Source organism: Ixodes scapularis, unplaced genomic scaffold (genome assembly GCF_016920785.2).
Source record: "Ixodes scapularis isolate PalLabHiFi unplaced genomic scaffold, ASM1692078v2 PGA_scaffold10__122_contigs__length_95168666, whole genome shotgun sequence".
Taxonomy (NCBI): Eukaryota; Metazoa; Arthropoda; class Arachnida; order Ixodida; family Ixodidae; genus Ixodes; species Ixodes scapularis.
This window is the reverse complement of record NW_024609836.1, coordinates 85443226-85468213: the sequence shown is the minus strand read 5'-3', so window position 1 is coordinate 85468213 and position 24988 is coordinate 85443226. Positions and strand designations below refer to the sequence as shown.

The following is a 24988-nucleotide window of genomic DNA, read 5'->3' as shown; positions in this document are numbered from 1 at the left end:
TCCTTCCCCTCGCCCTAGCCTCTTGAGTTGCAACGGACTACAGGCAAGATCTTTCTGGCTGTCTTATCTTTTACACTTAAGGTAAGAGTAAACTCATTAAACTCGAATCGTCTAGAGGCACGGAGAAACATTTCTTCTCGGTCATGCACGCCTGGCGCCTGCAAACTAAAGAATCAGTAAGATTTTTTTTTTTTTTTTCAGTTTGACTATGATTAGGCAGGTACGAAACTCGCACCTGTAATGCCAGCCTGAAAAACAAAGTTTGGGGTCGTGAGCTGCTGATGTTAGAATCTAAATAATTGCTCTTTTCTTTACAATGCACCTCAACCGCAAAATCAGAAAGATGGTCCGACGCTGCTGTGGTATAATGCTCTAATTGGATGCTTTACTCTCTATTTTTAGCAGATCTTCATGCGTGTGATGATTTTCGTCAGACAATAACCTGTATCGCGCGCAAATACAATTCGTTTTATTAAAGTCTGATTAGTTTTTTTTTTTCTTTTTATGCCTGCTATTTTCCAAATAAATACAATAATAAAATTGCACCATTGCGCAAACGACTCAAACTGTTGCCGACGGAATACTTCAGTTATTCCGTGTGCGTTTGTCGTGGAGTTCGTCGTCTGCAACAGGCATCTCGGGACGTTTCAAGGACCGGAAGTTGCCGTCGCAAATATTTCAGGAACAGCCGACTCTCGGCAAACTCCTTTCGTGGTAAGTCTGAAATCTAGGTTTCCTTTATCTATTATTTTTATATGTTTAAATTCCACGTCCGATTTTTGACCAATCGTTCTTTCGGAGCGAAATCCAGTTCCACGTACTCGTCCATAACAAAGCCCCTGGAAACGGTTTGCTTGGAGCGGTGACTTCACACTCACGACGTCAGTTGATACCGAACGTTTAAGTCGACATATGTTGTATACTACGATTCACGAATGCTACGCTAAACATGTGTTGACTATACTCTTCCCAAATTGCTACATTACCTTATCTATTAAGGATTTCGTATAGATTCAATTGTCGCTAAGGATTTACGCTTATTTTATTTCCACTGTGATTGATATGTTATGCGATTTTCTACTTTCTATTTTGTTCTACTTTATACGCTTTCTACCGTAGAATTATGTTTTGTTTCCTTCGTGCTCAGATCGTTAGACGAATGCAATGTGAAAACTACTTTTCTAGTGTTTGTCGTAATTCTGTTTAATTTCAACGTTTTGTTGTTATAATGTCCGAGTATTTATTTATTTATTTATTGTTTTTTCTTTCGCGATACTGCGGCTGTCTATTTACGGGGCTAAGGACTCTGTCAAGGCTTCAATGGAGACTTTTTCTCCATGTCCCTGCATTCTTATGGAGGTAAATATTATAATTATCACACCGAAGCCGATGAGATTGAGGGATTGTCCGACAACAACGCCGAAGGGCCAATCACAAAGACATTACGCCCCGCGCTTCTTAAGCATCAATGACTCAGCAAAAATTGTGAACCTTTCTAAAGTCAGATTTAACAAAATCCGTTTTTGCTCATTCTGTATTCGTTTGTGCGAATTCGCGTACGTTTGTTAGTTTTGTTTTAGGTTCTTAGCACATACAGACACGCACAGATGGGCACCTTCCTGGGACTGAGACTTCATTCTCATTGGCTAAAGGGAATAAAGGGAGATACCGAGGATCGCTCTTCCGACGGCTCGCCCGCTTCCAGGCGCGAAGGATCAAATGCTTCCGATCTTTTGAGCAGCGGCGTCAGCGGCGCCATTGGAAAAACCGCACCGCGCGAACAAAACGAGCGACCAAGTTATCGACCGGCAGAGATAAGAAGTCAGCGGTCAGTCAGACAACGAGAAGCGCAACCAACGAACAAAAATAGGTTTAAAAAAAGAAATGCCGACGTATGAGTTAAGAGTGCGACACATCGCTTAGTTCTATAAAAAAAAGAATGTTTTAAAGAAAATGTTCGGCTATTGCGATCCATACCTGGGAGGAATCGTTACATTCGTTTTGAAGTCAAAAATACCTTGGTAAACTAAAGGTTCCCCGAAGGTTTTTATACTTGATTTGGTACGAAGACCGACCGCGGGCAACGTCCCGATCCGATAGAGCCTAAAGTCTTAAGATAAGAGCTTCCCACAAGTCGCGACATTCTTTGAAGCGCCGAATGCGTGGCGGTACAGGTTTTAGGAAGCAAATGGCGGCGCACAGCAGAGGTTTGAACTGAATGACGCCATTTTGTTCCAGCGGAATGTGCTTTGTCTTTTCTATTGGTTGTCGTTACCTGTAAAAGAAGTATCAGGGGACTTTAATAGAGCCGATCGAGTGAAAAAGCGCCGGTTCATGGGGCATTCAGTGCGCGTGATCGGTTAAGCGGCTGATAGCGTACGGAGAAAGTACGGCGAGCGCGCATGACGACGCACTTTTGTCGCTGCTTCATTGGTTACGTCGGATCGGGGCTGCGGTCGCTCTTTCTCTGAAACGAACTTGTCCCGATCAATAGCGCTACGCTGGGATTTCCCTAGACCCCCCCTAGGGGGTGGTTAGGACCCCCCCCCCCTCGTTTTTCCGAAGGCACCCCCTTGATTCCCAACGACTCCTATATTCGCAATGCCCCCCCCCCCCCCCCCTTTAACCCCCAAAAGAAATTTAGACACCCCCCCCCTGATTTCAATCCCTGGGGAAATCCCTGGCGCTACGCGTATGGGTTTTCAAAGTCACTTCTTTGTCCTTTTAAGGACACACGTTTAAAACGCGAAAGGCAGCGTCTGTGTCGAAAAAAAACTCGTTAGAACTACTTCGGGCACCTTATAAAAAACTAAAGAAACATCTTTTTTTTTCTTGTATCGTACTGCATTGGATACGTTTTTTATCTACATTCTAAACCGTGTCGCGTACGCTGCCTCAACACGAACATCTAATGTTACCTTTCAATTTACTCGACAGCGAGTACAGAAGGACTAGCAAGCACTGACGTCCCCCAATTTATTAGAAGACCCGTGGAGGTCAAATAGATACAAAACCCCAAAATAGAAGTGAAAAAAAAAAAAAAAAACGCGTACGCCTTATTTACAAAACACAAACCATGCACATCCCGTTTACAAAACACAAGCACAAACACGTCGCGTGGACGTGTTTTATGTGTCTGTGATTTACTTTAATGCCTCGTTAAGCCGAGTAAATAGGGCAACTGACAACTTGGTAAATATTAAGGATGAATACGGTTCAGAGACATTCTGCATTGCCCGGACATTTTGGTTACTGCACCCCGTTCCTGGGATACATCAGGGACTTTCAGCAAACCGTACAACCGTTACCGTGGGCCCGACTGCGCATGTGCGACCGCGTACCGTTCAAATCCCACAAACTTTGATTTTAGTGTAACGGGTACTCGTACCGTGGTACCGGAGCTCCACTGGAGCGTACCCTCGTGACAAAAGTTGACGAAAATAAATAAATTCATAAAAACGGTGGCGCAATAAAGTGGAATAACGAGAAAACAAAGGATCGACATAAACCGGTTCCCGATACTCAGGGACAGCGTTTCTTGGCAATGCAGTCAAAGCTATGAGCGTAGTTGAGCTCGCGCACTCTGGGCACTGATCAAATCTATACGCGCGCCCTCTTCATTTCTTCTGATATACCATAAAAAGCCGCTCCCACTTGGGAAGCGCCGGTATCGGGCTCGCCACTGAAATGAAATGAAAAATAAAATCAGCTTCGCTCCCTGCGCAAGAGTAATGCCCGAGTTACACGGTCAGCTTTAATCTCAGTTAAGGTCACCGTAGTTTGCGGCCACTAATCACGGTTAGACCCAACTCTACCCAACACGAGTATCTTGATCCCTGTTGTCAAAATAAAGGCAAGCGTTGTGTCATGTCATCACTAGAAGTATCGAAGCAGATTATACATAAAATACATCACAGATTGAATATTTCGAGCGTTTGCGTAGTCTTCGTAACTTTCATTTAAAACTTACAACAGGAATTTGACGAAAACATAAAAAATGAAAACAAAAACCAAGTCTGAGCTCTTATCCGCTCAAGTACCTCTTGACTTACCTAACCTTTCTGCTCAGCTGGGCTGCCGCAAGGACTGAGTCGACGTTACTACAGCAAGCGCAGTTGGCAAACTACCAGCAAGACGCAGACCCTCTCATCTCTTCCCTGACGTTTGTCTCCAGTAGTTTCCAGTTGACTGAAGCGCCACCTTTCTTTTCTTGCCCTCCACGACCCGTCTCCCAAAAAACAGTTCCCAGAGTAGCCGCAGCGTGTAAGAAAGATGGCCCTCCAATCAACCGGTGACGACCATTGGGGAAGAAGGAAGGAAGGGGGGGGGGGGGGGGGGGGGGGGCGGTGAACCCCTGCCGGGAAGCATCTATGAAAATGCTTAACACGCAACGTTCAACTTGGAGTGAGACTCTAGGCCAGTCCTAAGGCCTCTGAGAAGCCACTCCTAGAGTACGAAAACCTGCTCCGGTCCAGCGATGTCCTCGAGTATCTTCAGACTGACGTCAGCCTCCGAAAGTCACGCCTGTGGCACAGCGCACATGCGCAGACGCCCCGTTTTTCGCAAAGCTGGTTTTGCACACGCACATGGTCGGGCCTAGGTGGGGGCGAAACGCCAGCGTATTTGTATTCAGTACGTGAATAAGGCACCTTAGTTTTTATTAATGTTGTGCTATGAGAGCCCCCGCGCTTGCGGGGCAACCCGTCGAGTTACGGTACATCTGCGCATGAGCAGTTCCATGGCCGATCAGTTGAGAGGCCACTCCTCCTCTTGGAGTTCATTGTGACGGTGACATCACAACCTATAGGCACCGTCGCAATTGAAGTTGGGAAAGATAATCCGATAACATTGGTGCCTGAACACTCTCACTTAAGAAACTAATAGACCTGTGTAGACGCTTTCCGCACGCGCCATTGAGGACCTTCTTTTGTCTTACCGAGACGCGAGTCATTGAAGCGGGCGTTGACCAGCCTCCAGAAGGGCCAATGCTGGGGAGAAAGACACAGTGGAATCTAAAATGTCGATGATAACCTGTCTTTCTGTGGTAATGATGAAGTGATGTAAACGGAATTAGAGGAAATGAAAACGGAAGGTTGGTTATGGCGGCACCCATGCACAGCTGCTGCGAGGCGTCTATAAGGAATGTGCCCTTTTTTGTGTACTGTTTGTGGGCGTAACGATTGTGCCGCATTATATAGTTTTATTTACTGGACGAGAACCCCATTTATTTATGTTTTCCAACGGAACAGTTTACCGTTTTTGTTTCGCGGAACTATTTTAAATATCTCCATATTTGGTGTGTTGTGTATACCGTCAGATTCGTATACGTGATAGGAGACCACATGTTGCGCACCAGACCTTGTCAAGCCAACAATACTCTTGGCTTTTTTCTGCCCCCTGGAATCTTTAAATGTATAGATGCAAATACACTTCTTGACTATGTATGGGCGCAGAAATAAAGTGGCGACGATGGTGATGTAAAAAAAAAAAAAAAAAAAAAAAAGTGAATCCTGGTTTTCGAATGCCATTACTTTGTGACGGAGAGTGTGCTGTGGCAAGCGAAAGCACCCTCAGGTCGGACCACACAAAAAACTGCGGCGCGACTGGTGATCGCATGTTTACGCGTTTTGCGGCCACCGAAGAAATGTGGACCTTGCAGCGCGATGGAGAGAGGCTCCAGGCGCTGACTCCGGGGCTCCGGATAAGGGGTCCGCTGCTCGAGCATAAGAGACGGCCGACCGTCTGACCTGCGGCCAGATCTCAGTGAGCGCAGCGCACACCGAGAGAACAGCAGCCATGGTGTTCAAGTTCCTAGTCTGCCTGGCCATCGGTGAGTGTCATCTTCCAACGGCACTTCTAGACAGTCCTCCAAGTGCCGTACAACGCGAGCCTGCAAGTTGAAGCCTGAGACAGTCGACGACTGCCGAGAAAGCGGCTGTAGCTCGCATGTCGCGCGAGAACATACGTGCGGCTGCAGGGTTATCGCAACAGTTGCAGGGGTAGCAACGAACGCAGTCGCAGCTAGTGCACTTGGCAGAAATGTGTCGAATAAGGCGAAAACCAGGAAGAACAAGATGCGAACGGGAAGAACACGAGCGGAAAGGATTGACATTTACACTGGGGTTACCTGCAAAGAAAGTTAGAATATAAAGCTAGACTCTCCAGAAGATCAACAGACGATAAGGTTCTTATTGTAAGTTAAATATCTAACATTCCTTAACACAGGCGGCATGGCCCCGTGGGACTCTTTTAAAATGTGCATTTGATTATTTTTCGAGATGTCTTTCAGTACAGCTAATAGGAAGTTTTAGTAGTTCGTTTTCGCCGATCCGTACAGTAGTGCAGTTCATGTCCACGCGATTGCGAAAAAAAAGAAAAAAAAGGCTTTCTTTTTTGGCTATGAAGAGCACAAGACCACTGCATCGCGGTACCGTTCACCCTTCCGATTGGCCTAAAATATTTCAAAAATAAAACACCGATTATTGGTGCCCTATTTGAATCATGAGCATGCATTCACTCAGCAACGTCCTAGAGTTTATACTGCAGGATTTACCTTGAAGAGTTTATAAGATAAAATCTGGTGGTGAGAAACAAGATTATCGAGTTCTTTAGTTAAGTTAGCGCTTTCTGGTGCGTCAAGAGCAAAGGCTACGACAGATCAGTGCAATAGAAAATTTAAGGCCTGAGGTGCAGGCTACTGCATGGGTCGTTGTGACGATATGAACAAGGGTCACGTGATCTGCAAAGCGACAGTCACACGGCTCATACAAATGACAGGGTATTCCCTACAGACACGATGAGAGGATAATCTGGGAACAGGCCTCAGTGAAGTTCGAAGAATGTTTGCTTCGTACATATGCATAACATCTCTGCAGACTGCTCTTTTGCGGACAAATGTTTCAGGAGCGTCGGAAGAAACACGCCTCAGAGCTTACAGTGTCTTTTGTATGAAGCAGTGTGACCGCAACTTAAAGGGGCCCTGCAAAACGTTTCTGGCAATTTGTTGAATTTGCATCACGTTCGCTCGAGCTATTCTGCGGGACTATAGCAATACATAAAAAAAATATAATAAAGAAGCAATCGTATGTATCTTGAACAAAATGCGTGGAAGAAGGTCAGAATTTTAAGCAGATTTTCTTGTTGATGACGTCATTGAACTGAACCAATAGAGAACCGAAACGACAAGAGCGTGCAACAGCCATTCGCAATCTTGCTAATTGTTGGAATAGATCGATCTCACAACCTAAAGACCGGTTCAGACACTTGTGTTCGAGTGGGTTTGACTGCGTTGCGTCGAGAACCAAAAGCGAGTCACTGGCACATCAGTGCTTGGTACGAAGCGTAGAATCCAATTCAAGGAATCATCTTGGCACGCGATATAAGCAGCAGGGATGTCCTGGTTTCTCGCAGCCAAACGCAGTCAAACGCAACTGTCTGAACCAGGTGGCACGAGCTGTCTCGGGAGCTGTCTCTGAACCACGGTGCTCTGAACTAAAGTTATGCTGGCTTCACGCTTGCGCCGAACGCTTGGTGAGATCGGTATATTAACATGCAGTTATGAAGATGCGAACACCATACCAATTTATGGATGTTTAATGCAAAAATTTGAGTGAGAATCACGCGCTCGAAAAGACCAGAAGGGGTCGCGTGCACCGTATTCAGCCAATCCTACCTCTACAATTCTATGTTGTCATTATCCGGCGCTCAAGACCAATGTCGTCACTGAAGGCTTGTGTTGAACACAGATATAGGCCCGCTCTACAAAGCAGCATTTGGTTTTCTTTGTCGCTTTGTAGTGCCAAGCCGGGGTCACACTGCTTATACATCGTACAAAAAACAGTCTGCATACAGATTCGAACGCGAGTTACCGCAAGATCCCTGCTTCGAATGCCGCATGGCAATGAGTTCAAGAAGAAACTTGGCACGCGGCTCTCGAACCATGCACGTTGCGGTAACTCGTGTTTGTAGACGGTTTTTTGTATGACGTACGAGCAGTGGGACCCCTTCGGCTTGACCTCTGGTGCGGAAGAATTAATAATAAAGACTCAGGGGTGAAAACTTCAACGTAGGTTAGATGTACTGGCCCGCTGTCGCTTTAGATCGATGCGCGAGTATTTGTGTCACTAACGTGCCACAAACGTAGGCTTGGCTCCTGTCCTGGGCCAGCCCGATCCGGAGGTGTGCAACCTTCCGGCGGAAAGGGGCCCTTGCCGTGCGAGGATGCCGCGCTGGTTCTTCAACAGCGAGACCCAGGAGTGCGAGACCTTCATTTACGGTGGTTGCCTAGGCAACACCAACAACTTCCTGACCCGCCAGTTGTGCCTGCTGACCTGCGCACCAGGTATACGACCGACCGAATGACAGGCTTGCCGCGAGCGCTGAGACATGCTCATTTTTAAGGCCATTCGAACACTTGCGTTTGCTTAGGGACAAGCCCTGGTGATATCTTACGACGAGTCAGTCAGTAAATGTTTTATTAGCAGGTAAAATCATGGCTGATTGATAGATATCATCTAGCCTTACGATGAGAGAGGGAGTGCAGTTCTCGGGGGCACCTTTGTTGTTGTTTGCACGCTGTTCACCCATTTGTTATCATAAACCAACTAGCCCAGATCGCCACCCTAATTCATCCATGAGCTGGCCCTGGAACTGCATTTCACTAAAGCGAAGGCTTTGCGCCATCTGCTAGATGAAATGTACGTACCGTCTATGAGAAATTGTTGTGTAAAACATTGTCGATAAATTTTTTTATTGTTTTTTTAATGATGCGCGAAAAAAAAAAGAGCAGAAACACGTGTTTTACGGCTCTCCAATATATTGCAGCAGTGCGTTCTCTCGTCGTAAGAGATTTTTACAGGTTTTAATGCACACGCTACGGGAAGCAGTCGCAAGTGTGTGAAACATCCTTTATTCGTTCACTTCCGGAAATACCTTCGGCCTTCCATCATCTTTTCGATGCACTTGGATTATCATTTTGCGATTTGAGAACGGAGAGAAAGCGGGATATAACGTAACAAGGTCGGCTTTGGGATGTGTTCGCTCTGTTCTAAACTCGAGGTTATAAGATAGAAGAGAGCATACGTGGGAACGACCTCATCCCCACTCCGGGTGGTGCAATGTGGGGTCAACGTGAGGCCTTGTGCAACTTTCCGGAAAGGTATATTTGCCCGGTCACGCCTTACCTTAGAGACTCCTTGAAGGGTGACACTGGACGTAGATTGAAACACTAACGTCGGGGCAAATGGGGAGAAGGAGATACTCAGAGTGGCCAAAGGCGACGATCGTTGAACGACGATGGATTCGTCCCGCTGATGAATCGAAATCGGTCTCAGTATAGCATCCTAATGGTTTGCTTTCATGGTGGTACTCTGGGGCCCCGAGAAAATTTCTTGTTAGAAAGGGGCAGCCAACGCTCTGCCAAGAAAGTTGCGCCACAAGGAGGCTATAATTCTCCACGGAATAAAATTTCACACTGAGCCTTCCATGAGCTTCTTTTCCAAGCTTTTCATTTACCACCGCAGAGTAGCTTTTTGACGAAAAGGCAAACAGCGCACAGTAAATGGGGACTAAAGGAAGTGCAAACAGGACAGCGCTTGTCCTGTTTGCACTCCTTTAGTCCCCGTTTACTGTGCGCTGGTTGCCTTTTCGTCAGTATGAACCAACTAACCCACATCGCCGGTTTGTTTCGTAATACCTGCGCGCGCGTCACAACGCAGAGTCGGAACTTGACCAGACGCTGACGTCGTCGCCGCCTAGAAACTGCGAGGCCCCCGCGGACCCAGGACCTTGCAGGGGCTACTTCCCGCGCTGGTTCTTCGACGTGGAGACCAGCAAGTGCGAACAGTTCATCTACGGCGGCTGCCAGGGCAACCCCAACAACTACCACAGCAAAGAGCAGTGCGAGAGCACCTGCGCGCCTCGTACCCATAACTGTACGTGCCACAGTCGCGCTGCTTCAAGTTAAGAACAGCGAGCTAAAAATAGACCTGGAAAGGTGGAGATAACCGAGCAGAAGCTACCTGACTGGTGGCATCTGTCGAGAGAATGAAGAATGTTCTATTATTAAGGCCGGTAAAAACTTACAGTGCGTCATTGTGCTGTATGTTTGACCTTCACTGTCGTGTCGCTTCCGGAAGGTGATCTCACCAGGTTGTGAAGAAACTTTCTAGTCGCAACATCTTTAAGTTACTTTTAAGAGGCTTATCCCTAATGTTTTGTATATCAGGTATATACGAACCGTTGAAATTAAAAACATTGGCTAGGTGGCGTAAGTCACCACCCGATTAAAAGGACGACGGCGAACTATGGAGGCTACGGCATGGTAGGGCCGGGTTAAGCACTAACTATTTCATAATAATTGCTCCACGCCTTCAAAAAAAACTGCTACCAAAACAAAGTAAAAAAAAAAAAAAAAAATTAGCGCCTGCGAAACAAGTGTAGGAAAAGCTTCGCGAGTTCTTCTTACACCCGCTTCTGTTATGCTGTTATGCATTTGTGATATGTTTAGCCAGTGGCGTCATTAGGGTCAGCTGCACCCCCTCCCCCGCCCCCCGCTCTCGTCGCCCGCCGAGGCACCCACCTGAGCGCTGCACCCAGGGCGGTCCGTCCACCCCCTCCCCTCGTGACGCCACTGTGTTTAGCGTATACACGTTTTTGTAGTAACTCAAAGGAAAAACTCCAGTTAAAGCTCCAATAAAGTGAGCCGACGTGTCAAGGCCTGCTTGGTTTCTTTTTCTGCCACCTCTAAAGCAGAACCCAAGCAGGTTTCGAAACGTTGGACCACTTTCTTAGGGGTTTGGTTGGAGCATTTTCTTTCCATTACTGTATAGATCCACTCAACCAGACAGATCTCTGTCAAGGGTACTTCCGTTCCACCCTGTGTTCCTCTGTCGCGCGACGATGCAGCTGCCGGAGTCCTCGGCCGGTCCCGGCACCAAGAGACCGACTTCGAGAGGGACTGCCTGCCTGAGGCCGACTCCGGACCCTGCTTCGGCTACTTCCCGAGCTGGTACTTCAACGTGGAGACCGGCAAGTGCGAGAGCTTCACCTACGGCGGCTGCAAGGGCAACAACAACAACTACTACGTCCACGCTGACTGCGTGAAGACCTGCGAGAACTGTGAGTTCCCGGCTCACACCTGTGTCGTCACGCGCACCAATACCCACCTCAGGCCTTTCCCTTCTAAACGTCTATCCACGCAGCTCCGCCTAACACGCGTCAGCATCGCCGGCAACGCGTCTTGCAGTGTCTCAGAACGAGCGCGACGCCAAGACATCTGCGGCTTGTGGTGGCGCTTATCGAGCTTCAGTGTGTTCGCCGCTTGGGGTCGGGAGCCACAAGAGATGACGTCACGCGCAGGCCTTGTGTTCTATAGGTGGTATGGCGCAAATAGAAAGGGACGAGAGAAAGAGAGAGAGGGAACAAAGATCATAAAAATAAAGAAATAGCACAAGGAATGGTAACTCTTTATGGACGCGTTGCTGAGGAAAACGTACAAGAAAATAGACGAAAAAAAAAGTGTTGCTCTCAGGTGTAGATGAGAGATTTAGCCACTGCGGTACAACCGCTAACCTGAGGTCTTTAACGTGCATCGCGAAGTAGTGATTACACGAACGCGTGCCGGTACGAAACTCATCCAGATCGAAACGGGCTGGGGTGGAGGATATCGAACCCAGGAGGTTCTGCAGCGCGAACGTTCGCTCCACGCTCCGAGCTGAGACGCGTAATCCCACTCGGCCACCGCTCCCCTCGCGTGCCCCAAGGACCAGCGCTCGGTCACTTTCTTATCACTGACATCAGACTCTCCAGTCAAATGTCCCGGTCCTCTGCCGTACTCGCTTGGTTTGTTCTACAGGCGACTCCTCCCACACTTTTTCTGACCTCCTAATTGGGACAAACGAGGAAAAACGGACATATACAGGCATATCCAGCAACAAACGAAACAAATTGAACGAAGATAACTCTAAGAATCGCCCGTCACGTTTTCTAAATAATGCTATTGCAGCGTCTTCATAACAATCTACAGGGAGTCTGATTTTAATTTGAAACAGATCAAAAATAGAAGAAAAAAAGCGGGTGGGAGTAAGGCGAGTGCCGGTCCTTACCATATATTTATGTTCAGCAGACATTAGAAGGATAACCATCAGGGTAAGTTAACTAATTAAATTTTAATGATTAGTTTTGCGTAGTGTTGCAAATGAATTTTTGACATCAATTACTATTAAAAACATAACTTTGTTTTAATTGCAAAAAAAAACTAATGTTTTGTATCCGTTTTTTTTTTTTATTTAAAAAATCGAGTTAAAATAGCGCGGCAAGCCCTGCGCACGATGACGCTTAAGGACTAGGCTGTAGAATCCTCTTCTGCCGGGCAGAAAACCTATCTCCAGTTCCTTTCTCTTCATTACCTTTCGCACTCTTCTCTGCTCCTCTCCTTAAGAGGGGCGGGTCTCTGAGCTGCTAATAGCACAAAGGACGAAGGTGTTCCTTTTTCCGAATGGAAAGGTAGAATTAAGGAGGAGTTTTCTCCTTTCTTATTGGTCTTTAAGGCCCATACACGCATTTGCTTTTGAGCGCGATACGTTCAGTTGCGGCAGTCTACTGTACACAGTCACGTTGAATCGCGGTCAATCAAAGTCAATAGATAATAAGAACGCGCTTGTAGCTCACCAATAGTTAGCCAAATACACGGCAACATGGCGGCGCCGAAAGAAATTCATTAAAAAATCTGTACAAAACGTTTTTTTTTTACGCTTTTTTGTTTTACGATTACCCCACTATCTGTGTGCCACACCAAGACATGCCCGCCATACCCCATGTGCCTCTTCAGTCGGAGATAACACACGTGCCGTCCTCCTTCGCAATGATGTCATGAGTTGATTAACAAATTGCCTCTTAAGCCTGGTTCAGACAGTGGCGTTTGACTGCGTTTGACTGCGTCGTGGCAGCGAGAAACCAAGACATCCATGTTGCTTATATTGCGTGCCAGGATGATTCCTTGAATTGGAGTCCAAGCTTCATACGAAGCTCAGATGTGCCGGTGACTCGCTTCCGGTTCTCGACGCAACGCTGTCAAACGCACTCAAACGCAAGTCCATTAGTATAAACCGGCCTTTAGTATAAACAGGAAGATTGTTTAGAGTATACCCCAGCCGGGCGCTAATGACCGACGGCAGGGTGAAGGATACAAACTCTCTGCTTTTGAGTCGCGCCCACGGTAAAAGAAATTCCAAGTAAAATTTAGGGATTTAACGCGCCAAACTAACTAAGGGAATCTGGCAGGCCCCAGTGGAAGACTGAGGATTCATTTCGACCCCCTGGGGATCTTTTGACGATCAAACGAAATCTTGGTTATACGACGCCTTCTCCGCAATAAGCCTCCGGCACATTGCGGGCCATAAGCCTCCGGGATTCGAACCCGCAACCTGAAGATTCGTAGGCCGGCGCTTTGCCTCGGCGCCACCGAAGCGGCGCAGTTGAAGAAAAGAGAGGTATCCGAACGAGGCCGGCCAAGGTGTAAAATGTATGTTCGGGCTTCGCGCATCTCCCGCCAGGAGCAAGTCGGTTTAGGGGCATTCGCACATCCATGGTCGCGCGCCTAGCGGCTTTTTAGACGTGTGCTCAAATAAGAACAACTCCTAGATTTGCTCTTATCGGCCTCTTAGACGCTGCACCATCTCCCGGCGTTTGTCAGAAATGCGAGTGAACCTTCGCCACACTTGCCCCATGGAGAAACGCGGGGTTGTTCAAACGCCTCCCTCGTCTTTCATTGGTGGTCACGCCCAGATGTGAGCGTATATCGGGAATGCAGTGTGCATACAGAACGCTTACTTGTTAAATCAAAGGAGCACCTTAATCTTTTCATTATATTTCTTTTTCGAAGCGCGCATGGTTTTGCTCTTTCAATCGCAGCGCACCACAACCAGCCCTGCTTCCTCCCCAAGAAGGTGGGCCCCTGCAAGGCTGGTATCCCCCGCTACTACTTCGACCCCAACACCGGCAAGTGCGAGCCCTTCCTTTACGGCGGCTGCCAGGGCAACGCCAACAACTTCAAGACCGTCAAGGAGTGCTTGCGTTCCTGCGTGGGTAGGTGTGCTCTCCCCTCTTCCACACGCAACATATAGATACACGCCCACGCCGACCTGCGCCTGCGTTAGCTCAAAGTCAACCGAGCAAACCTGGTGCAAATACTTTACTGCATCGACCAACTCATGTTTACAAGCAACCGGAGTACCCCTAGCGGACGCCACCAGCGCCGCGCATGCGCGATGGAGTGTGGGCAAGAAGTCAGCCGTCGCCCATAAACGAACCATTGGAACGCGATGTTGTCGTCGTCGGTGTGAGTCTCCGTGCTCTTTTTCGCGTTGTAATTGTCGGTTCTACGCCTTCCTGGCAATGTCTGACTACTTTATCGGCCTCGGCGAAATTAACGAGGCTCCTTACACCTCAAAACGTCGCGTGAGTAATGTAAAATGCCGTGATTCATTCCGCGTGGTGCCCAGCTCGATACGGACTCATTTCGGCCCGAGAACGGGGGAAATGATAACCACCCGATGGGCCCATATCGATAGCGAAGCCTTAATATTCGCGAGACATCAGCATTAAGGTTCGTACCTAATTATTTTCTAGCTTACTTTGCAAAAAGCACCAGCGTCACTCACTGCGTAAAAATAAATACAGTTGACGTGCGCCCGAACTTAAACTCGCCGCGGGGTAAGACGAACCCGCCTCGTCTGCTTTCTGCTTTTCTGTTCCCTCTGTTTCTAGTTCCTTCTCCATTTGTCGCGTTCTGACTTCCTCTTTACCGTCTAGAAGGCAAGGCTTGCTCATTACGGCTGTGTTCCAAATCTTACCCAAATGGATCCGAGTAACTCCGGCGGATCGTATCACGTGACAGCACAGATTGAAAAACGCTGGACGCGGGTAGGTTTTAAAACGCCAAGGGTACAAAACCCTTACCCTGGAGTAAGATCGAGTAACTTTTGAAACACGGCCTACATCATCCTTAGTAGAGCCCCAACCCGCACCAAGAGGCAAAGACGCTGAAGCTCACTGTATAGCACCAGGTGTCTTGACGTCGCCGCGTATACTTTACAACGTCACACTCGTTGTGAGACGCTGCATTACGCGTTGGCGGCGACGCTGACGCAAGACGGGCGGCGCTACGCGAACCCACTACTGATGACGTTTTTGTGGGAAAAGCGCGAGCCTTGTCTTCTTGCTTCTGTCGATTTTCTGGATATTGCTGAAGCGGAACCATGGTTCCACGTCATTTTTTAAACATAAAAAGCGCACCCACGAACGTGTCTGGTAAACAACGCAGAACGCGGCGTGGAGATCCAGAACCCGATCGAGGGCCGCACCTCCGACGACGATGTGTGCAAGCGGCCGGCCAAGACCGGAATGTGCGCCGGCTACTTCCCACGCTGGTTCTTCAACACGGAGACCGGCAAGTGCGAGGAGTTCGTCTACGGCGGCTGCCAGAGCAACGGCAACAACTTCGTCACCCGCGAGCAGTGCGAGTACACGTGCCCCAACACCACGTTGACGGGTGCGTATGACTGAACGGGACACCAGTTGTACAAACTAGGGTGCCTCAATGTCCTTCTGTTTAGGGTGATGCCACCCTTTGGGGTACCCGATGCCGACAGCAGGCGCGCACAGGGAAAATACAAAGAAATCGTCGGACACGCTCTTTCATGCGCTTCAGAACAAAGATAAATAAAATAAATGTTCGGAACGAGATGGCCAGATGTCATCACCCTAAGCATGGCGCACGTGAAGGCACCCTATAGTACAAACGTGAGCTAGCCCGCGCTCCTGACTTTGAGACGTGCAGTAGTGCACTCGCTCGTTCTGCCGAAGAACGTTTCGAAGCCGTGATCTTGTGCTCTCGTGCATGTAGCATTGGCTGAACGGAATATTGCCGCGCGCAGGGCTGAGAAAGCAACGCTCGATCACGAACCTCTAGAAAGTTCTCGTTTATTCTTGTTCCAGACGTAACTTCTATCGTTTATCCCTGCTTTTGTTGTTCCAGAAAGTGCGTGTTCATTCTCGTCCCGAGCGCGCTACGCTCGAACCTTCTCCGCCGAATCTTCGAGATAGTGACTCACCTTAGATAAGAGGCCGCCTGCGACCTTGTCGAGTCAGTCTCGCCCCTGCGCTCGATCCTGCGGTTTCGCCGACATCGACGCCCGCGACGCTCTGCTGTTTTCTTTTGTACACTTTTATTTTTGGCACAAGTTCGCCACATTAAACGTTTATTTCTTTCTGTTTATTTATTGTTTATTTGGTCACCATCCGTGACAATGTGTCCTCCGTTCAGCCTTGAAGGGATACTGAACCGGAACTTGGAGCTCACAAAAGGCTGGAGCCCTAGACGGGTCGCTGCGAAACCCCAAAACATCACTCATAAAGCGATATAAGTGACCATTTGCCCATATTTATGGTAGTCAACACAACACGTGAACCACGTAAGCAAGACACAACTACAATAACATTCCAAAACATTACACCACCTACACTAGGTACGTTTCGAAATAAGTTAATTAACACAAATTGGGAAGATGTATTCCATACTGGTGACGCAAATAGCGCCTATAACAAATCCATAGAAAAGTTTAAACATATATATATTGACTGTTTTCCAAATAAAACCGTAAAACTTGCTCGAAAGGGCAAGTTTTACGGTTTAATTTGAATACGTTAAAAAGAATACGTTGGAAATACAAACTTTATCATTTATTTCTTGCGACTCGAGATGAAATAGTGCTAGCCCAATTTAGAGACTACAGAAATAAATTAACGACGGAAATTAAAGGAACTAAAAAGAACTATTATTCTAGTCTTTTTGATGCCGACTGCCTAAAAAAGGCCGATATACTACGGAAACGCATAAAGAGTGTTTTTAATACCTCATGCAGATTAAATCCGATTGAAAATATAGAACATAATGGGTGAAGTTCTGAATGCATTGAATCTGGCAAATATATTCAACAATTGTTTTGTTAATATAGGTACCATTTACTATAACTAGGGTTCGGAGTTTTCGGTTTAAACCGATAAAAACCGATAAAACTACGCCGAATCCATTTTCGGAAATTCGGTTTTAACCGAAAAAGGTCAGTTTGTAGGTTCCGTGTTTTCGGTTTAAAACCGATAAAAACCGCTAAAATTACATCTTAGCCGTTTTCTAAAATTTGATTTTAACCGAAAAATGACAGTTTTTTAGGACCGCGTCGACGTGGGTGGGGGAGGGAGGGGAGAAAGAGAGGGCTTTGCAAGGTTCGACATTGTGTGACGTCTTCGGGATTGCCCTCTTCCAAGGTTCAAGGTCTTGTATTGGCTTTCGCGGGGTCCTAAAAAAAATTTCGGATGTGGGCTAGTATAAAATTTTTTTGTTTCATGCACCTCAGAGTACATCGAGGATAGCCGCTAATACCTTTCTTAACACCCTCCCTCAAACTTCCCTGTGGTTGAAATCATAAATACAATGTTTCCTTTTTCTTTTTTTTTTTTTTTTGTTATTCCTTTGGGGCTTGTACGGTCATCACCTCGGACGGTCTCGTCGTTAGAATGGGAAGGAAAAAGAAGCGCGCTGAAGATTATGCCCGCGAATTCCGCGATTTTGATTTGTGTCCTGACGAAAGTTGTAGCGAAGACCACGTATGGATATGTGCCGTTATTCTTTGAGTGATCACAAATATCACAGCTACAAGAATCATCTGATCCGGTGTCCGATGATGTTTCTTTCATATTCATCGAAAAAAAACGGTAAACTTTTTTGGGAATAAATATACACCGAAAAAAGCCGAAAATTGACTTTTAAAATAAACACCGAAAAAATTACGCCGATTTTTGAAAAAATAAAAACCGAAAACGCGGAACCCTAACTATAACCCAGAAGCGTCAAAAAATATATTATCAACTCCAGAATCATTCTTTATATTCCCAACGGATGAAAGTGAGATTCGTACCTTTATCATGTGTATAAATAATAGTCGGAGTCGTGATGCAGACGATCTACAAATTAGACCAGTAAAATACGTAATTAATATCATTGCCCCATGCCTAACATTTATATACAACCTCGCCCTATCATCTGGTACTTTTCCGCAAAACATGCAAGTTGCGAAAGTTATATAGCTTTGTTCAAAACTGGAAACAAATACGAATTAGGGAATTATCGTCCTATATCTATACTTCCAGTATTTTTGAAAGGTTTAGAAAAAATAATTCACTCGCGGATTGCAAATTTTTGTGACAAACATTTTCTTATAACTGACTATCAATTTGGCTTCAGGAGAAATCGGTCTACAGAAGCAGCGTTATTAGTCCAGAAAGAATGAATACTTAGAAACTTCGAAGAAAATAAATTGACGCTTGGAATATTTATAAATTTCAGCAAAGCTTTGGATTGCATTAATTACACTATTTTGCTAGAAAACTCTTTGCTTATGGTATCCGAGATATTCCGCTTGCACTTATAAAATTATATCTAAAATATCGCTCTCAGTTTATGGTAATTACTGACCGAAAATCGACCCTTTCACACATATCGTCACGAGTTCCACAAGGAAGTATCTTAGGGCCCCTTCTTTTTCTAGTATATATTAATGACTTAGTAAACAATATTGATTCAAGTTGCAAATATATCATCTATGCGGATGACACTAGCATATTGTTTTCAGACAGTTGTGAGCAGAGCTTAAGAAATAAATCCAATGCATTTCTTTTAAAGTTGAAAGCATGGTCAGAAATAAATTGCTTAAACATAAATGTATCAAAAACAAAAGCAGTCGTGTTCCGACCACCTGGTTCGGGTGAGAGACTTCCCACACCATTCAACTTTGGATCTTTTAAATATTGAGTTTGTACATAGTATTAAAACGCTTGGAATTATTTTTTTCTGAAACCTTGCTATGGAATGATCACATTAAATATCTTCGCGCTAAACTAGGAAAAGTAGTAGGAATTATGAATAAAAATAGACGTGTTGTTCCCACGAGTGTAAAATGGGTGCTATACATTTCGTTATTCTACTAAGGTTGAAGCCTGGGCGAGTTGTTGTGACATACTTAAAAGGTTAAACAGCGCAAAAGACAACGGACAGGGTAAAGAAGGACACAGACAGAGCGTTATTCTATTCCCATTTGTGATACTGTAACTTAGTCTGGGGCATTACATCCATGTGAAATATAAATGCAATACATTTGCTCCAAAAAAGGTCGTAAGAATAATGGCAAACGTTGCTTATTTACATCCAAGACAACCATTGTTCAAAATCTACAAAATTCTTAACATACATCAAATGCGTGATTATCGACTGACAGTTTCGTATAAGTATGCGGCATATGGACGTAACGATATAATCTTTGAACTCGCTGATTTAAAAGAAAAAAGTTACTATTACCCATCTAGACATCGCCAGCCTTGGCAGATTCCGAAATGCAGAACCAATTATGGTAAGCAGAAAATAAGCTACACGCCACCTATGTTATTAAATGATTATTTTATTCGGAATATAGATGATATCCTCGAATTGTTTTTTTTTTAAATCTTGATCATGCATATGTTATTTATGATCATATCTAAATGCACAAAAAATGAAATGTTCATTGTAAATACATTATGTGTCGTGTCGCAGCTGCTGAATGGGGGGTCCGGAGCTTCGTCAAGCTGCGTTCATGCAGCTTTCTCTATGGCCTCCCATGCACCACATGTATCTGTGGTGATGAATAAAGTTATTATTATTATATTATATATCCTTAACGGTAGGCCGTTGGTCGTAACTGAATACTTAACTCGTCATATAAGTGACATTGCTCTTCAATCGCTGCAAAAGAAAGTTTAGAACTGCTGTAAGTGCGACTAGAAGACTGACTGTGAAAATAGACCATCAAGTCTGTCGCGATGTAGTCAAAGAAATTAATCGAATATTTCGTAAATCAGCTAGTACATCTAAAAGGAATCATCGCTTCACTTTTTCGGTAATGAGCCCGAGACTGATTCCCCCGCACTGGTGTTTTCTCGAAGGGCGAATGACGGCACTGATAACGAAGCCTGTGTTCCGCGCAGTTCCTGGGGGACACGGCAACGCCACCTGCAGCCTGCCTAAGAAGGTGGGCCCCTGCAGGGCGGCTATGCCTCGTTACTACTTCGACGTCACCACCGGCAAGTGCGAGCGGTTCATTTACGGCGGATGCGAGGGCAATGCCAACAACTTCCACACCTTGAAGACCTGCGAGAAGACGTGCAAAGGTAGGCAAACAACCCCCCCCCCCCCCCACACACACACACAAACACAGAACCGTAAAGTCCCAGTCACAGTGCTGTGACTGGGACGCGGTTTTCCGCGCAAACATCATAACAGATTCTCCTGCGGACAAACCTCAAGGTTGTTCTAAGCGTGCCTACTTATCAACTGTTTCCACTCTAAAAAATGATCGTGCGTCTACTTTCCCGCACAACACTCGGAGAGCCAATCACCGCAACGTACGGAGGCAGCTCAGCGAATGACGATGCCGAAACACATATCTTCAGACAAAAAAACGCGGCCTAAGTTGTGACATTGAAGGGATGCTGAACCGAAATGTGGATTTCACAAAACACGGCGGCAGAACCGTGCAACGAAATGCTACGAACGAACACTAAAACATCACACGTACTGCGATATCTCGAACGGACGACCGCATATTCTAAAAAAAGAGGCGCATTTGACAGGTATGTTGCCGTCGTCTCTCCGAGGAGAGTCGAGAAGGAGAGGAAACGGCCTCGCGTTTTCTCTGCCTCGCCGCCTTGAGGTGGCGAAGCGAAGAGAGAAAACGAGATATGTTCACGTCATGCGCCCTCGTCGGCCTCCTTTAACTTGTTTCTGGGAACAAAGGCATGAGTGCACGCGAGCTGGTTTTATACCCCAGTTACAAGGCAAGGGTGAGTTAGTTAGGGGTGCACGTGTAAGTTATAAAATTAAACTAGCTCGCTAGCTAGCGACAGAAATAAGCAACGGACAAACACAGAACTCCAGAAATGTTGTTTTGTATTTGTCCGTTTTTTTTTTAATACACTCTAACGTGTACAATGTTTTCAGCCCTGCTTTTACAGTTCTGTGTTTTTTTACCTACTTTTACACAATTTTGCGTTTTTCGCAAATATAAAAATCTCGCATCCCGATGGAAATGTGCACTCCACGTTTCATGCAAGTGTCTTAAAGAGTACCGTATTTACTCGAGTAATAACCGCACTGTTTATGAAAAAATCCTGAGGGTTTGCTTTTCCGCGGAGCACACGGATTGCCAATCACCGCAATCGACAGCATGATTCCAGTGGTTTACAGGGCAGAGATGACGTCTTTGCGCGAAGATACCATCTGCGAAGATTGCATTTGTATGGAGAATCGTGTTCTCGATCTAGTTACGTGTAGTGTTATTTATGCGCAACGCGATGATTGGCTGTACATGTGCCCTGCGGGAAAGCAGACGTGTGGGCCGTGTTCATAAATAGTGCGGCTATTATTCGATTAAATACGGTATAAACTCGGTGCAGCGCACTTTTTTGAACTCTAAAAAGAGCATTGTGGAAGCAGCAGCTTTCAAGATTTTTAGGAGCCCCTAAGAGGCCAGGTATTACAGTGACATTTCGGGCTTTATCCCTAGGCAACAGGAAGTTTTCTTTTTGAGTTAGATTCCAACAAGCTCTAACCATACTCTCGAGATTTGTGTCTATTTTCGTCTCATTTACATGCAACTGCAACTCAGAAATAAATGAAAAGACAGGTAGTGTGCAGGCGAGCTGGTGATAACTAATCATGTCATATAACACCTGAGACTGAGTTTGAGACGTCCCGTTCTGTGTTTGTTCCTTATAAAACGTTTCCAATTTCTTCTACCACAGTCTCAAGTGTTATATGACATGATCAGGAATAAATTCGATTCTAAATGGCTACCTTTTTCCTTCCTAAAGTTAGACCCTACGCGTATCATAAAATAATATGCACTCTCAGAAATTCCTTGGTGCCCTGTGACGCATAAGAAAACACCAATCCATGTTCTTCGAATCAGTTAATTGAAACGGGAAGGGTGAGCTCCATGCACGGCCATCTCAGCCGCAGAAAAGCATCCATTCCCCTTGTCTCTGCCTATCTTCTGGAACATGATACCGATCGCCCTCCCGGCTGGCTGCTAGGCTAATTAAAAGAAGCCATCGGTACATACATTTTTAAAAAAAAAAAAAAGAAACTAAAATGACGGACGAGAAAGGGACAAACAGAAAGCTTTATTGACACAACCGTTTATGTACCACCTCCCACACCCACGCCTCCCTGAGCTTTTACACGTCTTTGTAACATCCCACCATGTGCTAAGTCACGAAGACCTGTAACGTCAACCAGGTCGCCTTTTTACTACTGGTGTTTGGAGTCCGTCGCGCTGAGAGTTTGAGGCACACGCTCGGCAATCCCTGGTAACCGAGCGCGTCCGTGTGCCACAGATCATGGTCACTCCCACCATGACTGCGAGTCTCCGAAGGACCCGGGACCCTGCTTCGGCTACTTCCCACGCTGGTTCTTCAACGTGGACACCAGCGAGTGCGAGCAGTTCATCTACGGAGGCTGCCAGGGCAACGACAACAACTACTGGACCCTCGAACAGTGCCAGAGTACCTGCGCCCGCGGTACGTCTCTGAGGGGCACGTGAACAAAGAAGACGCTGAGTGTCTGACGCTATAACCTGAAACAGCAAAACAAGTGAACGTGACTTGTTTTTTTTATGTCCAACTTTTTAATGTATCGTTTTTGAACGTTTACGAATGGCAACGTCAAGCTACTGTAAAGTCTGGTGGGTCTATACGGAGTTTTCACTGGACGCCATAGTTGCCCACTGCTTTTCCGTGTGCAGACACGGGAAAAAAAAAAGGGATAAATTGTAGAAGAATCTGGAGTGGGGCAAGTTGGTACATCTTAGATCCGAAAAGCGCCAGACAACAAGGGCAACAGAAGGAATAGACGAAACAAAAAAGCGCATCGTTCCGTCTATTCCTTCTGTTGTCCTTGTTTTCTGGCGCTTTTCGAATCTAAGAAAGGGATAAAGCGGAAGTCGTGACGCTAACATCTCAAGCCTCACTGTTCACGTCGGTGAGGTTGAAGCGGCACGCCCTGAGCCGCAGTAACACTGCTGATACATTATACAAAGGACAAAGGGTCACAAAAATGATGCATCGCTTTTGGAAAGGTGTACTTTTTTTTATATAAAAATACGTGAGCGACGTTAAGTGATCGAGCGAGTGTCTTAATTTGCCGCATAAAGGTGAAAACTATATTAAAATGCAACTTAAGGATGCTACAAATAAACGCTGCCACGTAACAACTAGAGCGCTCGATTACTGGGCAAGTTTAATTAACGGTGTGTTTTTTTTTTCTTTTTCTCCAGCGTGTATTATCTTTCTTCGTCCAGGATGACCTCCTTTAGTATGCTTCTATAGAGAGCAACCTTGCTTGGCAAATGGAAGTTGCGATTAATAGGCTTAAGGCCCGCTAATTAATGAGCTTGAAATTGACGTGAGACGTGCTCGTGTAACCAGAAAGATAACTTACAAGGGGAACTTGTAGTTGGGCTAGTTGGTGAACGTTAGAAATCATGGTGTAAGGCGCAATAAAGAACGGGCACAAGAGAGTTGGGCTAGTTGGTTATTCATTTCTGGCGAAACCAGCTGAACATGGGAAGGGAGGAGGTAAGGAGATAAGAATCTTTCTTGCTCCTGAGAACAGTGCACCCAACCCCAGAGACGTCGGCGCGACGTGCTCCACGGTAGCGGATTATTTGCGCATTGCACAGAAAAATACTTGCTGGCGATAATGATGGTGTGTAAGGTGCTTTTGGGACGAATGGTTTTTTTTTTTTTTTTTCTTCTCTTTCCAACTACAGTTTTTAGTGTGAGATGTAGTATAGATAGTGTAAAGGCCCGCTCCTCGTATTCCTCGCCCGCCGGAAAACAGCGGCGCGCTTTGCCCAACTGTCATACGAACGCGAGGTACCGAATAGGCACAAGCACTGCGTTGGCAGTACGTGGTACATTGGGGTACCCCACGTAGGGGATGCAATGAGTGCTAAAGGTCTTTCTCCCTCTTTGTCTCCTTTCAGGCTGAAGTCCCACCTTCTGAATCTTCCGATGGAAACAGCGTCCAAAAGACTGAAGGGTGAAATAAAGGCGTTTATGAAAAAAATGTCTGCATCTGCTTGATAAAAAACGGGAAAGAGAGAAGGAATTTCAGACCCCATTTTTTAGTAACACATTGTTTCACTCTGATGCTCAATATTGTTTCATCAACCTGGTGACGAGTAAGAGAGGTTGTTATTAGCGGCGAGATGTTTTAGTGGCGCCCTCCTACGGTTCCCCCTTGTGACGTCATTACCTTGCAAACAACAAGTTCGATGGTGTTTGTAAATAGCATGGGGGAAGCCTCAAATCATTGCGCTCTCAAAGAAACACTGCCAACACCGTCAAAATTAAAGTTCTTTCATTCCTCTTATTTCCGTCGATGGTATACTTTTTCCGACGTCATAGCCAGCTTTTGGGCCAATCGTGGAAGGCCGACCACAGCGACGCTTTTGGTCGCGCACAGCTTATGTTGTACCGCAGCGAAGGTTAGGAGCGCGAGCTCATAGCGTTGGCAGCTGCCCTTGGTGCCCGAGAGATTGTGCCGCCGCGAGATGTGCCCTAGAGCAAGGAGCTCGCGTTTGTAGCATTTCCTGCGGTACAACCAGGCACGTAGCCAGGGGGGGGGGGGGGGGGGGGGGGGGGGGGGGAGGGGGCCATGGGGCCCGGGCCCCCCTGAAATCTTCCATATTGCTGGGACCTCCTCTCCCCCTTCCCCTTCATACAAAATTTTGTCATCGGCGGGCCCCCCCCCCCCCCCGAAACAAAATCCTGGCTACGTGCCTGGGTACAACACAAGGTGAAACAGAGTATAGGGTGATTTCTTTAGCCCAATGAC

The 24988-nt window shown here is 46.3% G+C and overlaps 1 protein-coding gene across 1 annotated transcript; it reads left to right on the top strand.

Annotated features, from left to right (window-relative positions):
• Positions 1–618: 618 nt before the first annotated feature.
• On the top strand, positions 619–24206 carry LOC8052824 (actinia tenebrosa protease inhibitors). Its single transcript, XM_040220224.1, has 10 exons — positions 619–714; positions 5660–5830; positions 8144–8341; positions 9717–9932; positions 10906–11118; positions 13912–14085; positions 15323–15550; positions 20077–20310; positions 22468–22668; positions 24135–24206. The coding sequence occupies exons 2-10, from the start codon at positions 5797–5799 to the stop codon at positions 24137–24139; spliced, it is 1503 nt and encodes a 500-aa protein (XP_040076158.1). The 5' UTR covers positions 619–714; positions 5660–5796; the 3' UTR covers positions 24140–24206.
• The last annotated feature ends 782 nt before the right edge of the window (positions 24207–24988 follow it).